General features: G+C 34.5%; 1 protein-coding gene across 17 annotated transcripts in view; it reads left to right on the forward strand.

Annotated features, from left to right (window-relative positions):
* Window positions 1–12,418, forward strand: part of CDH19 (cadherin 19) — a 115,421-nt gene extending 103,003 nt beyond the window's left edge. For 12 of the 17 annotated variants that reach the window (XM_080578684.1, XM_080578688.1, XM_080578682.1 and 9 more), the window contains 3 exons: window positions 3,862–3,979; window positions 6,180–6,431; window positions 11,209–12,417. In XM_080578684.1, coding sequence (XP_080434810.1) covers window positions 3,862–3,979; window positions 6,180–6,431; window positions 11,209–11,699 — 861 coding nt within the window. In that variant the 3' untranslated portion in view covers window positions 11,700–12,417. Of the gene's footprint in view, window positions 1–3,861; window positions 3,980–6,179; window positions 6,432–11,208 lie in introns of all 17 variants that reach the window. The other 5 variants (XM_080578678.1, XM_080578679.1, XM_080578677.1 and 2 more) reach the window with 2 other exon arrangements.
* The last annotated feature ends 4,121 nt before the right edge of the window (window positions 12,419–16,539 follow it).

The raw sequence follows: 16,539 nt of genomic DNA on the forward strand, positions 1-16,539 counted from the left end.
ATCAGTAACAAATAGTGTTCCTCAGGGGTCAGTACTGAGAACAGGGGACAATATCGGATTAACATTTGTCAGTGACATGGAAAGTGGGATTGAGTGTGCCCTCAGCAAATCTGCAGATGACACCAAGCTGTGTGGTTGACATGATGGAGGGGAGGGATGCCATCCAGAGGGACCTTGACAGGCTTAAATGGTGGGACAATGCAAACCCCATAAAGTTCAACAAGGCCAAGTGCAAGGTCTTGCACCTTGATTGGGGCAATCCCAAACATGAATACAGCATGGTCAACGAGTGGATAGAGAACAGCCCTGCAGAGATGAATTGAGAGTATTGGTGGATGAAAAACTGAATATGAGCTATCAATGTGCATTTGCAGCCCAGAAAGCCAACCATATCCTGATCTGCATCAAAAGAAACATGGCCAGCAAGTTGAAGGAGACGATTCTCCCCCTCTACTCTGTTCTTGTGAGAATACCTAGAGTACTGCTTTCAGCTTTGGGGCCCCCAGAACAAGAAGGACATGGACTTATTAGAGCAAGTTCAGAGGAGGGCCACAAGGATGATCAGGGGACTGGAACATATCTTCTGTGACTACAGGCTGAGGGAATTGGAGTTGTTCATCTGGGAGAGAAGGCTCCTTTTCCAAGCAATAGGGCAAGGAGTCAAAAAAAAAAAAAAAAAAAGGTAGATTTAGGTTAGGTATAAGGAAGAAATTCTTTACTCACAGGCAGTAGTTGTGGATGTCCCATCCATGGAAATATTTAAGCCCAGGATGGATGGAGTTTTGAGCAACCTGTTCTAGTGGAAGGTGTCCCTGCCCATGTGCCCATGGCAGGGAGAGGTTGGAATTAGATGGTCTTTCAGGTCCCTGCCAACCCAAACCATTCTATGATTCTATGGGTTAGTCCAGAAGAATTTACAGAACATCCCATTTACACAAAATAATTAATCAGTGAGAAGTCAGAGCTTTTACCAATATCTTAGACTCTCCCACTGATGACATTAATTAGTGAAAAGTGTGCACTAATCAAACAGATGGAGAAATTGGGTATAGCAGACCATAGCATTTTGCTACCTTTGGTCAAAGGAAACCCAGCTGTTGCCAGTAGTGATCTCAGAGTGTTTAGAAAGAAACAGAGAATGAGGTCAACTCACCATGAACTTCAATCAGTTTTTCAAGAAGATTCCAGAGATTTCTTCTCAGTTTTAAAGCAACAAATATTTTCAGGTGGGCTGCTGGATTATAAAAGGTTCTAGACTAAAATAAGACCTGAAGTAAGAAATTTTACAGCAGCTTGAGTCCAGTCAATACAACAATCAGAAGCAAAATATTCACTTCTTTTCTCGTTTGTTTGTTTGTACACACAAAAAAATCAAGCTTTTCCTAAATTTTGATTCACAAGTAAAAAGTGCAGTGTTTGTGATGATGATGTCCCCAGTAAAAGGCTAAAATCTCTGATGTTAGATGTGCAGAAGTCTAGGAAACGTGTTAAAAAAAAAAAAATACAGCTTTTCTCCTGGTGAATTTTATTGTATGCTCAGCAAAATCAGAGCTGCCTATTGCTTTCTGAATATTCTATAGACTCATCTCGGTTTTGCTGAATCTTAATGGAAGTGGTATAGTAAGAAATAAAACATTAAGGGTTTGCACTGTCCTCCACTTCTAGGGTGAATCCTTAAAAGCATGTGAATATGCTGAAAATAACCATAGAAACCTTAGCTTTGTGTAGAACAGCACAGTGCAAATCAAAACAAGGGAAATTCTTTTTTCAGATAGACATGTACTCCTCAGTATTGTATTTATTGGAACAGATGCAGATGAAATTTATGGGAATTAATGCATTCTGTATATAAAATTACAGAATTTAATAATGAAATAGCAAAGCAGTATCTCATTTAAAGCTGCAGTAATTTTGTGATTTTTCAAACATGATACGTTTCTAAAAATATACATTTCAAATATATTGTTAATACATGGTTAAATAATTATTAGAACAAAAACTGGATGTGTAAAAAACACATCATCTATACTTAATGCTGTTTGGACTTTTTTTTTTTTGGTAGTTTGCCAATGGTAGGTAATTCTTCTATATTTTAGTAGCCAAACTAGAAATGAAGTTGTATTAGAAGCTGTCTTTATGTCTTACTGCTATATGCAGGCTGAATCTGCGTATTCAGTCTAACTTGAAAGACCTTGAATATTATGGACAAATATACAACCTTTAAAAGGTTTTTCTTACCTCTGGATGTGGAAATATTACCAGCAAAACCTCATCAAATACCAACAGAGGCTTTTTAATATTTTTTTTGTAGCATATGGCAAAACAATATCATAAAAATCTGTTACTCATTTATGTTTTAGACCAGATATATAGTTTTGTTCTCTATTGTTCATATTAAGAATATTCTGAGAATATTATCCCCTTATAAAAATAAAGGCTATGATTTATTACCAATGTAGCATTAGGGATCAGCTATTGTTCTTCACTGATATCTTGAACTTCCTGCCAATACCTGAATTTGTATCACCTTAGATATTTTGTTTGCTCTGAGAAAAGAAAAACCTGTTCCTAAGGAATTTCCATCCTTTTTACACTGTCACCAAGTATATCACTCAACAATATCTTCTCTCAATAGTAACAATAAAAAATCATCAAGGTTCCTCACATGGAGCGAAAATACAGATTTGAAATATTTTTTATGTATAAAAAGGACCGAGTAATAAGAATAAAAAGCTTCTAGGGTATAAGCCACAATTTGCACACTGCTGTGTTGATTTCATCAAACTTAGCTTGCTTGAAAGGAACATGTTGAATTCTTAGATCTTTCACTGAAAAAAAAAAAGTTTAATCAGGAAAGAGTTTTCAAAAGCACAGATGGAAGTCTGTAGTCACACGTATTGACTTACTGCTGGTTTAGCTTTTAAAGTACTTCTTGTAGTAAATGTGTGCTTTCTCTTTTGGGGTAAATTGAGTATGCAGGTCTCCTGGGTACAAATAAGGCATGGGGTGACTAATAAAATAGAAGCCAAGTTAAAATTGGACACTATCTTTTCTGAAAGTTGGTAGGTTTGAAGCAGCTTGATTTCTTCATGATCAATGATCCTCATTTACTATTATATGCTGATGGCCAGGTCACTAAATATTTTCTGGTAAAGTAAGAAGTTTAAGCACTTTACTAACAGAAACATTTCAAATTTATTAAATATAATGTAGTTGTTTCTTTACAGAGATAAAAGAGATTCTTTCAAATGTTAAATGTTACTTTTGATGTTATCTTACACATGACAATCTGGTTTGACATATTTTTAAATGAATGATATTTTACTTTCTTGAGAAAAAATGCCCAAGAAATTCCGTAATCTATTATAATATTCAAAATCAACACTTCAGTACATGAACTTGTCAACATATCTCTTACTGCAGCTACAAAATATCAGTTGAATGATGTCAATATGTGTGTGGGCTGGAAGGAAATGTATTTTGTATAGAAGAATTTGTTGGGGGAGCGAAAGAGAAGAAAAAAAAGGACTAAATACTATGTATATGATTGCTTTTTTCTTTTATGAAAACTTCATTTGCCCCTTGTCTTTTGATCCAGGAAATCTTATATTTTCTCAAGATTTTAATGCAAATTTTAATCTCAGATTAAAAATAAAAGCAGAATATTTGCAGAATACTAGTCTCAATGAGACTGTTTGGATATGAGAGCTGTATCTTTGTGAATACATAACATACACTCAACATGTATTTACAAAACTCATCTCTAGTACCAACGGTTTAGCATAATACCTGATATGTCCTTTTATCATTCTAAAGCAACATTGAACACTTTTGTAGTTTAACAATTATATGTGTTTCCAGCTAATTCAGAGCATCAGTGCAGTGGATAAAGATGATTCACAAGAAAGTCATCATTTTTACTTCTCATTGGCTCAGGAAGGTACAAACAATTCACGTTTTACCATCAAAGATAATCAAGGTACTGTCATTCATGTAGCTCTTTAAGACTTTTCTAATGAAAGATGGATGTTTCTAATACTCTTCACATCACCAATTTTATAAAAATTTCCACTTATATAGAAAATGTTGTTATAAGAACGCAACATGAGGCACATGTCAAAACAATAATTTGATAATATCAAACAGTTTATTTTCCCTTTTCAGTCAAATAAACTAAATGGCAAAAGATTATTTTATATCAAGGAAAGGAAAAAAAATAAATAAATATGAGATGAAAAATGCACTGCTATTCCTTAAAATTTAACTTCTTAATGTAGGATGTAGTGGAAAGTACCAACTTTATTGTTAAAGCTATGCATTTATTTAAGAAATAAGATTTCCAGAAAGAGAAGATTGTTGTTAGTACACGTCTGTTACTTCATCATTTCAGTAAAACCAAAATTATAAACACAGATTAATAGGAAAGTAATCTTATTTCCTAAAACAATTTAAACTACATTCATTGGTTACTGATGACATCATATAAATGTCTCCTATATGTATTTTAATGTTATTCAGAACTGATATTGATTGAAACTCTTAAAAAGAGTAACGCAGATATCAAACAAAACCAGTCCGAGGCAAAAAAATGTAAATTCAATTGCTGATGGAACTGCAGGAAATGCAACCACTTAGAGTCAGTCCGCTGAGAGCATGAAGAGCTTCTTCAGACTCAGCTAAAGTACACATTGCTCTTATTGACTTTGCTAATTATTTGAATTTTTTGGCTAGGTGAATAAATCAATGGAAGTAAGTTTTGGAAAGTTCAGACTATGTTAAATGGCAAACTCCTTTTCTCAATATCTTCAAAGTTAAAGTCAATGTTTTAATATGTTTCAGTTTCCAGCTTCATTAACCTCTCACTCAGTACCAAGAAGAGATAACTTGTTACATTAAGGTCGAATTGTGTAAAATGAGCCTTTCCCACATTTGCTCATTCTGCACAAAGTCCAAGCAAAGATATGCACGAGGCAGTATGTTCAGTTCCTTTTGGAGTCTATTGATAAGAAAAAAAGAAAAATCTTTTCCAGCATCATATGCTCGGCCTTCAGTCTCTACCTTTCTGCTGCATTTCACACAAATGGCTGGGTGATTTGGGATAGTACTAGGCAAGAGGAAAAGTGAGTCTAAAGATCTGGAGCCTTTTATCTCACAATTGTCCTCTGAACTATGACTAAGAAATACGGAAAGACTTAAATATGAGGGAGTTAACTTCAGTAGACTTTGGATACATATGCTATACATATAATGGTAGAAATGTGGTGGGGGGTTGTTTGGTTTGGTTTGGTTTGGTTTGGTTTGGTTTGGTTTGGTTTGGTTTGGTTTGGTTTGGTTTGGTTTGGTTTGGTTTGGTTTGGTTTGGTTTGGTTTGGTTTTTTTATGTGCATGTATGAACACATGCGGTAATTCATCCTGCCATGATAAAATATCCTGACATATAATTCTTTTTTTCTTTGTGCATAGATTTCAGTAGGCTTAATTTGTTTTCCAGTAAGCTAAAATTCAGATTATAATTAGTTGATAAGGAGTTCAGAAGGGGCTGTACTTAAGCTGTTTATTGGGTTTTATACAGAACTGATTCCTAAACACTGCTAGTTAAAGCAAGGTGAGAGACTAGCAACTTTTCCCCACTATAGATAATAGGTGCTCAGCTAGCTCCAGTTTTCTATCATGGAAAGAAATGAAAGACTATTGCAGTGGACTTTTTTTTTCTTGCTTTCTCTTCTTTCACTTTTTACCTGCTTTCTCTGTGTGCTGTCAGGCACATTTTTGGAGTTTTTGGATTGGTAAACTGTCTATATTTCATCTGTGAACTGCTGGATTGTTAACAGCTGGTTGCATCGAACCATTATAAGAACCAATTAATTGGCCTGAGCAGGTATCAGATACTGTACAAAGTGGAATTTTTTTAGCTTCAAACATTAAAACAGCTTTAAGGTCAATTTTTATTATTGAACCTGGAACACATATGACAAAACAAATGCAATTATTCATTGTTGACACAAGAAAAGATCACATGTCCATGGCTGGCTTTACTTTCTTAACTTTGCTAATGTTGAACAGTACCATTGTTTTTAAATAGGTCATATTCCACTGGATATTTATTGTTATTGTTTTTATTGTTTGTTATTATTGTTTATTGTGATAAATGCATATCATGTACAAAAATTATCTTCTAGATAACACAGCTGGAATTTTCACAGCAAAAAGTGGTTTCAGTAGACAAGAACAGTTTTATTTCTATTTGCCAATATTAATTCTGGATAATGGATCGCCACCACTTACGAGCACAAATACTCTCACTGTCACTGTCTGTGATTGTGACACTGAAGTGAACACCTTCTACTGTCGATATGGAGCTTTTATGTATTCCATGGGTCTCAGTACAGAAGCTTTAGTTGCTGTTTTGGCTTGCATACTAATACTCCTGGGTAAGTTTTTTTTTCTTTTTCTTTTACAGTAATCTTGACTATGTAAATAATAATAATAATAATAATAATAATCCCAGACAGGAAATATGGAAGTGCAGTTTTATTGAGAAAAAAATGCAATAAGTCAAATCTTTAATTTCTTTTCTGTTTTCTTAAATCTAAATACTTTTTCCAGTTTTCAGTAAAATTTGAATCCTAACATCATGCCTTAAAAGTCTGCTTTGGTTGAGCTATGAGCTACTCCTCCAGCATTAATTATAATAAAGATCTGAGAATTCAAAGTCAGTATTGAGCCTAGGTAAAACTGAAGACAACATTACTAAAGGAGACTGCTTAGTATAAGAATACATTAGATATATAATAATACATTCTGCCTTAGGTATGTACAGCTAAGATCAACACAAAATAATAAAAGATAATCTGATACACTCAGAAACTGAGGAACTGTATCTGTCCAGGCTGTTCATCCGGAAGAAGAGGAGATTTAGCAGGATTTCATCAAGATGTATAAATTCCTGAAGGGAGGGTACAAAGAAGATGGAGCCAGGCTCTTTTCAGTGGTGTCCAGTGACAGAACAAGAATAAGCAGGCAAAAACTGAAGCACATGTGGTTCCATGTGAACAGCAGGAAGCACTTCTTTGCTATGTGGTTGACTAAGCAGTGGCAAATGGCACAGGCTGCTCAGAGAGGTTGTGGAGTCTCCTTCATTGGAGATCTTTAAAAGCTGTCTGGACATGGTGCTGGGTAACCTGCTTTGGATGGTCCTGCTTGAGCAAGGGTTTAGACCATGTGACCTCTGTTATTCTCTAAGTAACATCTCCAGAAAGGCATTTATCCAAATCTTGGGCATTTTTCCCTGTCAGGAGACACCAAGTTTACTTCCATTACACAGGACTTTATTGATGTGAAAAGCAAACACTCTAAATGCATAGGAGATATCTTTGTACCTCTGCAATGTGAAGCCCTAGTCATGCATAGCTGGTGAATGGCACTCACAAATCCAGAGCTACCCAGCCAAGGCTGGCTGTTCCTGCCCTGCTCAGGGCTATGGCTGTTGCAGTCTACACCTGGCAGCTATCACTGTTACAATGCATTTGATCTTTTTCAGCAAAAGGAAATAGATCCCATTATTAGTGTAATGTTTGATGAGTGATTTGATGACACTGACATACCATAACAGCAGGTGCACCGTAGCAATCATTCATAGAATCACAGAATGGTTTGGGTTGAAAGGGACCTTAAAGATCATCTAATTCCAATCCCTCTGTCATGGGCAGGGACACCTTCCACTAGACTAAGTTGCCCAGGGCCCCATCCAACCTAAATTTAAACACTTCCAGGGATGGGGCATCCACAATTTCTCTGGGCAATCTGTTCCAGTGCTTCATCCATCCTGAAAGTCTGTGACAGAGTAAAGGTTAAGGTATAGTAGCTTAGGCCTAGAAAGAAAGAGAAGTGATAGAGATGGGTAGGTTTGTTTTACAAGACAAAATGACTGATCTTAAAGCTTGGTTGTTGATGGTGGTCGTGGACCTGAAGACCTCATTCAAGCTGATGAGAACAAAGCAACATGGAGAGACTTCCAGCTCCTTCTCTGACTGTTACCTATGTAAAAATATGATATATATATGATGCCTTGTAATAACATATTGCATAAAATATCATATCCAGAAATATCACAAAACAATTGACAGATCATATTAGGGAAAAAATATTTCAACCGAGTAAAACTCTAAAAACAAACAAATTCAAAATCAGAAAAAATAAAGGTAAAATAAGGTTTTACTGAGTAATGTGATATCAAATCATCATTTCAAATTGTGAAAACCTAGTACAAGCTGTTTTTCAACAAAATTCTAAAAAAATAGTGAAAGAATATAATCAGAAATGAACACGAAAGCTTTAACAGTGTCACAACACAAATATAATGTTAGGAAAGAAAGAAACAATAATAGCAGAAATCACCTTTGTTTTTAAAACAAAATCTTTCAAGGATAATGATTCAGTGTATTTGTTAATGAGAACAAATACAATACTAACATTTTTAAACTTCTATATCAGTGAAAGAAATAAAAGACAATCTTAAGTAGCCCCTATTTATTTATTTTCCAAACATATCTAGGTGAAGAACATTCTTTTACCTACCTTCATTATACAGTGTGATCTCATCTAATCTATGCATAACATCACATAAAGCATATCATTGGTAACCACAGTAAAACTAAGGCTTGAAAATGATGGCTGGTAGCTCTATACTGATTTTGTATTTTGACTGCTGTAGTAGCAACACAAGAAAAGGGGGAATGGGTTAAAGTTGTACCAGGGGAGGTTTAGGTTGGATATTAGGAAAAACTTCTTTACTGAAAGGGTTGTTAGGCATTGGAATGGGCTGCCCAGGGAAGTGGTTGAGTCACCATCCCTGGAGGTCTTTAAAAGACGTTTAGATGTTGAGCTTAGTGATACGGTTTAGTGAAGGACTTGTTAGTGTTAGGTCAGAGGTTGGACTAGGTGATCTTGGAGGTCTCTTCCAACCTAGATGATTCTGTGATTCTGTGAAAAGAAAGAGAAGTCCAATAAAGCTAATGGAATTATTTTGACTTTACACCAGGGAAAAAAGATATTGAATAAGTCAAAAATCACCCTTACTCTTTATTCTGTCTAGAAGTTTATGGGTTGATTTTCCTCAGCATGAGGAATAGAAACTGGATCTAATTATTTCCTGTTGTTTTACCTTTGATTGTCCAACTGAATCTCTGGGTTATAACTCATTGACATTTTTCTGAAAATGTACCCCATAATGTAGTCCCACAGTTATATGACTTTTGCAGAAGCAAATGCTTATGAATTATGAATCAGCAACTTTATTTGGCTTTGGGGTCTTAGGATTATTTTTACATGCAGGAAACTGAAGCAAAACAATGGCTTCCAAAAAAATAAATCCAATTCTATTTATCCCTTAGAACAATTTGAGTAGATAGAATGAGGATTGAAACAATGAAAGTGTACTTCATAATTGTTGTATCTAGATGGGTGTGCCCTTGGCCAGACACTAACCATTTTTGACTTCATAACAAAGTCCAGGAATAAACTAGTTCCCCCACTTCCATCTCACTGTTTCCAGCAGAGAAATCAGGAATATATGATTGGGATTTGTGGTTTCTAGACTTTCCTGCACTTCCAGAGTCACCTTATTTTCAGTAGTGGCACTGAAAAGCAACTCCCTCGACTGAAGCCCCTGAAGACCTTTTTATCAGTGCAAGCTTACCAGCAGGCCTGAGTGTATTTAAAGGCTTCTTTGCTTGTTGCAGGACATTTGAACCTGGTCACTTAGTGTTATGCACTTACAGGGTCAATGATCAGGCAAACTATGACACTGCATTATCCAGGCCATCAATGAAATTATTTATTAAATATTCTAGGTTGCTTGTGGAGAGGTCCTCTCTTCAGGTGGAATAAATACTCACTGTCTGGGGTTATGTATATCATAAAAGTCAAAGCAAGAATATAGATACAAAAATAAATTTAAAAGAGACAGAAGCTAATCTTCCACACTCTTTACAGATACACACGTTTTAAATGCATTAAATCCTCTAATGCATTTTTACGACTATTCAAAATGGGATATACAAAGTCCTATACATAATCTGAACATTAATAATAATAACAACAACAACAATAATAATAATAACAATAATAATTATTATTATTATTATTTTGTAACTTTATCCTTGTATTTATCATTAAAATATAATGATTGAGTTCACCATGCAATAGCTTGGAGAGTTGAAACTACTATTTGGGTTTTGTAAAGGTATGATAATATCATAGAAATTATTGTTTCCAGGGCTTTCAAGTTTTATGGTACTATTTCACAATCATAGGAAAGAATATATAGGGAAATAAAGAACTACTTCAGCTGTGTCATATCCCTAAGTGAGGTAAAATCCTGTCATGGTTAGTAGTTTTGTCATCTTATGTCCTGAGTAAAAAATTACAGTTCACAAACTACTTACTTATTGAATAGAACTGCAGTAAGATTTAGATGAAGAAAATGAAATCATTAATCTCTGTGAAAGTCATAGAATATTTAAAATGGATCATTCAGCTAAAAATGAAATGATATTGGATTTAAAAAGAATGATTTAAAATATTTATTAAAAAAAAAAAAAGCTTTAATGTATGTTAAAAAAAAAACAAGCTGTTCTAATTCAAAAACCCCAACAGTAATTACTACTACAACATCACACAAAATTTAGTGATATTCTTCAAATCTCCAAATAAATGTAGTATAAGCCATTGAACCACACCCTGCATGGTCTATGGACCTGAATTATTTTCAATCCATGGAGTAAGATATCTCACATATTGTCTCATTTTTCATCTGCTTTTCCTGGGGGTTTAATCTAAGAGAGGGAGAGATTAAAAATAAATAAATAAATAAATTGTGAATGTTAAATGGATATATGATAAAACAAAGCAGTTTCAAAAAACATAATCTGTTTCCATCACTGCTTCAAACTCTCATCTACCCAAAGAATTGCTCCATTTCATTCACCCATTTTATAAGTCCCTCTGTAGTCATTTTTCTACCACCTTCTATGATAATCTTAAAACCATAAAATCAATAAAAATCACAGCTCTATAAATTTGTTAAGATAGCCTCACTTTGCAATTGTAGCAATGTTAAGAAACATTACTATTTTTTAAGTATTTCAAAGCACATTCAATATTCAATATTTTGTTTCTATTTTCCCGTGTGTTTATTTTTCTTGTCAGTGTTTCTTTTGGCAATTGTAGCCATAAGACAGCAGAGGAAGAAGTCTCTCTTCTCAGAGAAAGTGGAAGAATTTAGAGAGAACATTGTCAGGTATGATGATGAAGGAGGTGGTGAGGAGGACACAGAAGCTTTTGATATTTCAGCACTGAGGACCCGCACGGTTATGAGAACATGCAAACCTCGAAAGAACATCACCACAGAAATCCACAGCCTCTACAGACAGTCTCTGCAGGTTGGCCCTGACAGTGCCATCTTCAGGCAATTTATTTCAGAAAAGCTTGAAGAAGCCAATACAGATCCTAGTGCTCCTCCATACGACTCACTTCAGAGATATGCGTTTGAGGGGACTGGCTCTTTGGCAGGATCTCTCAGCTCCTTAGGCTCAGACATGTCAGATGTGGATCAGAATTATGACTACCTTTCAGACTGGGGACCTCACTTCAAACAGCTTGCAGGAATGTATGCTTCTCATAGAAGTGCAAGGGATTAGTTACTGTTTGCTTTTTTGTTTGTTTGTTTTTGGTTTTGTTCTTTCCTAAATGCTCAGCAACCAAAACCAACTCATTTTTAAAAAAAAAAAAAAAAAAGATCATCCCACATTTATGCACAAAAACCAAGTCCCAAGTCTTGGATGTGAAGATCTTGTGAAAAATCATACAAGTTGTCTCATGAATTGAGGCAACAAGACCTCTCCATTTGAAAATCTAGTGTCTATTTAGGTGCCTGAATGCAAATTGTGCTGCTTTGGATATCAAAGTCCCATTCTGGGTACAGAAAACCTGGGTTCTGCAAGTGCAGAAGGCCACAGAAGCCAAATAGAAACGATAAATAGAATTGCAAATATTCTGCCATTCATAAGCTTTATACAGTTTCCAAAGTTAAGACAGACTTTTGCTGTGGCAATTGAATATATTCATTAACCAAAGTTAAACATACATACTTGTATAATGCTTCATAATATAAATAGACTTATGTGAAAAAGTAGACCCTAGATATTCTAATACAATTGTCAGAAGCATTTAAATGAATCATCTATTTATTGTTCATAGGATGATAAAACTAAAACAAGTCTCTTTTCATCTAAGTGTAAAAACAAAATAATGATGTATTGCAATAAAACGATGTATTGCAACAACAGCAAGTATTTGATACTAATTTCTTTAATGGAACTATCGGGAAATGCATAAACCCAATAATTAATTTAGCAAATAAGATGGAAGGAAGGAGGGAAGGAGGGAAGGAGGGAAGGAGGGAAGGAAGGAAGAAAGGAAGGAAGGAAGGAAGGAAGGAAGGAAGGAAGGAAGGAAGGAAGGAAGGAAGGAAGGAAGGAAGGAAGGAAGGAAGGAAGGAAGGAAGGAAGGAAGGAAGGAAGGAAGGAAGGGAGGGAGGGAGGGAGGGAGGGAGGGAGGGAGGGAGAGAGGGAGGAAGAAGGAAGGAAGGAAGAAGGAAGGAAGGAAGAGAGAGAGAAAGAGAGAGAGAGAAAGAGAGAAAGAGAGAGAGAGAAAGAAAACGAGAGAGAGAGAGAAAGAAAAGAGAAAGAAAGAAAGAAAGAAAGAAAGAAAGAAAGAAAGAAAGAAAGAAAGAAAGAAAGAAAGAAAGAAAAAGAAACCAGTTAAAGTTAAAATCAATATTCAATTTAAATACTGCAATCAACCACATTATATTACTGTACTTACAACAAAATACTATCCAAACATAGGCTTTTTTCCTTTTATTAAGAGTTTAAAAGTTGACTGATTTACCAGCACAGATTTTTTTTATTTTTTTTTAAATAATGGAACATAAAATTATCTGCAGTAGTCAATTTTATTATAACTGTATTAAGGATCTTTAAAACGCTAAGCTGATGGTTATAAAACTTTATATATAACATTAGATAATAAGATAGTAAAATGCTTTAATGTTAATCCACTTCTTCTGAAAATGATCCTGTATCATTCTGTTAAACCTGAATCAGATTTTAAGATTAATTTCCCACTGTATCTTTTAAAAATAGTTTATAATGAATATAAAGGTGTCTTAGAATATTTTTTACTCATATATATGCAGCTACCCAGCAGCAATTTTAGATCTGAGAGTCATCAAATATGTTCAAAATCATCTGCTGCCTATTTTACAGAGATTGCATCTTGTAATCAAGTAAAACAACATTTCCACAACTAAAAGCTGGCAGCAGGATAAAGAAAATTATATGATATTTTCCTTCTTTTTTTTTTTTTTTTTTTTTTTAAAAAAAAAAAAGCTATTAGGTATCAATTACTGAATTACAACGACCCAGACAAAGCTTATGGAAAGAAAAAAAAAAAAGAAGAAGGAAAAAAAAAAGGCTTGTAACATATAATACGTGCTGCAATGCTAGCTACAATTGCTGTTCACCAACAAAATGCAAGGCATATAGGCTAAGTGGAAAGGTGCCAGTGCAGAGTTCAAATTAATGTCAGCTAAAAATAAAACACATACAGGAGTCTGAAAATCAGGAGAGATTTCCAATGAGAGGTCTAGTAAGGGCAGAAACATTATTCATGATATTAATTGGTGTAAAACACTGGGGGGTTCATCCAACCAGGTGCAGATGAAACAGCATCATAAGGAAAAACTGGTTCTCTCCAGTCTCATGCAAGGCCTTGAGTATGAATGCGTGAGTACAAAACACCTTTAAACGATGCATGATTAAAACATTGACCATTGACATGGTTAAAAAAATGACCTTTTTTTTTTTTTTTTTGTTCAGTGGCTTTTAAGCAGATGTAATAAAATAATTTGTTTTGAGATAATATTGTACACATTAATCATTTGTTCCACAGCAAGGAATAGACAAAGAGTGCAACTATATGTGCCCTTATTGTTTGGAGATGGTGAGAAGTACAGTTTTAGTAATAAATATATAGATTTATAGACAATTTATAATTTTATAAATTTATAGACAAATCCTTATTCCACAGATGGTCTCAGTGTCTTTAATAGAATTCTTCAAACTTTCAGACTGTATTTAGTACAAATAGGATAAAAATGTCTGATCCTTTCCCAATCCAGATATTTGTCTGTTTAGGTGGGGAAATAGTTTTGAATATCTAGCCATGTGTTCTCTGACTTTACAGTTTTCTCTGTTTACTATAATGAACTTTAATGATAACTAGTTTTTGTAACCCATGCATACTGCTCTCATATCGAATGACTACTAAGTGAAAGAGAACAGTGGACGGCAATGGCTACCACATGATCTTTAGCCAAAAAGGCGTAAAACCATGTTCATACAGCAGAGAAAGGGAGTGTTATGCTCCAAAGTAAGAAGCCATTCTTGGCTGTTACTGGGCCACATCTTGTTAGGCTCCTGCTATTCTAAGTCAAACCTGTTGATTTCTTTTATCATGTGAGAAAAGAATCACAGAACTGACCTAGTAACTTCACACTTTTTTTGATATTTTGTACTTATTTTAGCTGAACAATGTCTGCAGAAATGTTTTAAAGAAATCTCCATTTATTCAAATGAAATAAAAATTCAGAGGAAGAAAAAATTAAATACTTAAGAGAGATCACGATAATTAATAGTATGAAATTAATAAAGGATGAGATATAAGTTGGAGTCTCTGATGAGATCTATTAAAATATGCAATGGTTTTCCTACGAGAATGCTCCATTATCGTTACCTTTTAAAATTTATCAGTAGCTTGAATTGGGTATTCTATGGGCTGAAGTGAAGACTGGAAATATGGTAGCAAATGGTAAATATATAACCAGCTGCTCTTGACCTTCCTGAGGGAATATAAAGTCTTATCAACTGGTCAAAAGAGGTATGATCATACAAACTGCTTTTTCATATGAATACTCTGGAGAGATTTCCCTGTGGATTTTTTGTTTGTCTGTTTGTTTTCTGTAACAGGTTAAGAACCAGTAAAATATACGACAACAGGTAAGCTTGATTTTTCAGTCTTTGCTCACAGGGATTTAGTGTTTTGTTATTGGTTTTATTATTCAAAGGACAATGAAATGAAGTTTATGCATATTTTAATAAATGCTTAACATTCATCTGTTTGAAGTTATAAAAGTCACTTCATAATACATTCAAACTTCAGACTCATTCTTGTGACTGGTAAAGGGAAGATTTGTTTGTTGTTTCATCCTAAATTAAATGGTTTCATCTGATTTTCATTTTTTACATCAGGATGTAGGGCTTTTTTATTATAATACTGAAAAGATCTCCTGCTTGCCACCAAAGAAAATCTCATTCTTTAATTCACTTAATTTTTCTACCGTCTTTTCTCTCAGCTGCATTCTTTACTTTGATTTTGAAATTCACATTGAAAATGTGGTTGTTTTAACATTAATTCTTAACAGTATGGGTTAACCCTGTCAGATAAGTGTAAAATATTTTTGAAACGACAATGTGCATTTTATCCTTTAAATTCAGACCTAATATATGATCTCTGAGGAGTAGAAGTTGAAGGAGATTATTTGATTTTACATTTTACATTTGATCCAGAATAAAACAAACAAACAAACAAAAGTTATAAAAAAGTAAAAATAATAATAATAAGAAGAAGAAAGTACCTAACTGTAAAGTTTGTAAGATTTATCTAATAGAATATTGGTAAACCTATATTTTATAACATAAAAAGAGTGGATTAATGCTTATTAAAAATTTTATATATTTTACAACAGTAATTAGCATAGTTTTTCTTTCTTAAAACAAACAAACAAACAAACAAAACACTTCATATATGGGTCTATATCCACTCTCTGTATCATACACAGAGTCCAAAAAACAGTAAGATTTAGCTATAGATAGGATAAAATATATATGGATAGATTGCTTAGGTAAGTATGAAACACTACCCACAGCAAATAGATTATATCAGTAGGCAGAAATATACATAAGACTCAAGAGGATATCTGAAGGCAATGAAAGTTACATATATAGCAATGCTAGGGTTGGGGGTGAGGGCAACAGGGCAAATGAAGTGCATCTACACTAATGAACGCAGCATGGGCAACAAACAGGAAGAATCATAGAATCATAGAATGGCCTGGGTTGAAAAGGACCTTAAAGATCATCTAGTTTCAACCCCCCTGTTCTGGGCAGGGTTGCCAACCACTAGAGCAGGCTGCCTAGAGCCGTATCCGGCCTGGCCTTGAATGCCTTCAGGGATGGGGCATCCACAACCTCTCCAGGCAACCTGTTCCAGTGTCTCACCACCTTCTGAGTGAAAAACTTTCTCCTAATTTCTAACCTAAATCTCCCCTGTCTTAGTTTAAAACCATACCCCCTTGTCCTATCACTATCAACACAAATAAACAGGCGTTCCCCCTCCTGTTTATACACTTCCTTCAAG

This window comes from Anser brachyrhynchus (genome assembly GCF_964034855.1).
Source record: "Anser brachyrhynchus genome assembly, chromosome: 2".
Lineage (NCBI taxonomy): Eukaryota > Metazoa > Chordata > Aves > Anseriformes > Anatidae > Anser > Anser brachyrhynchus.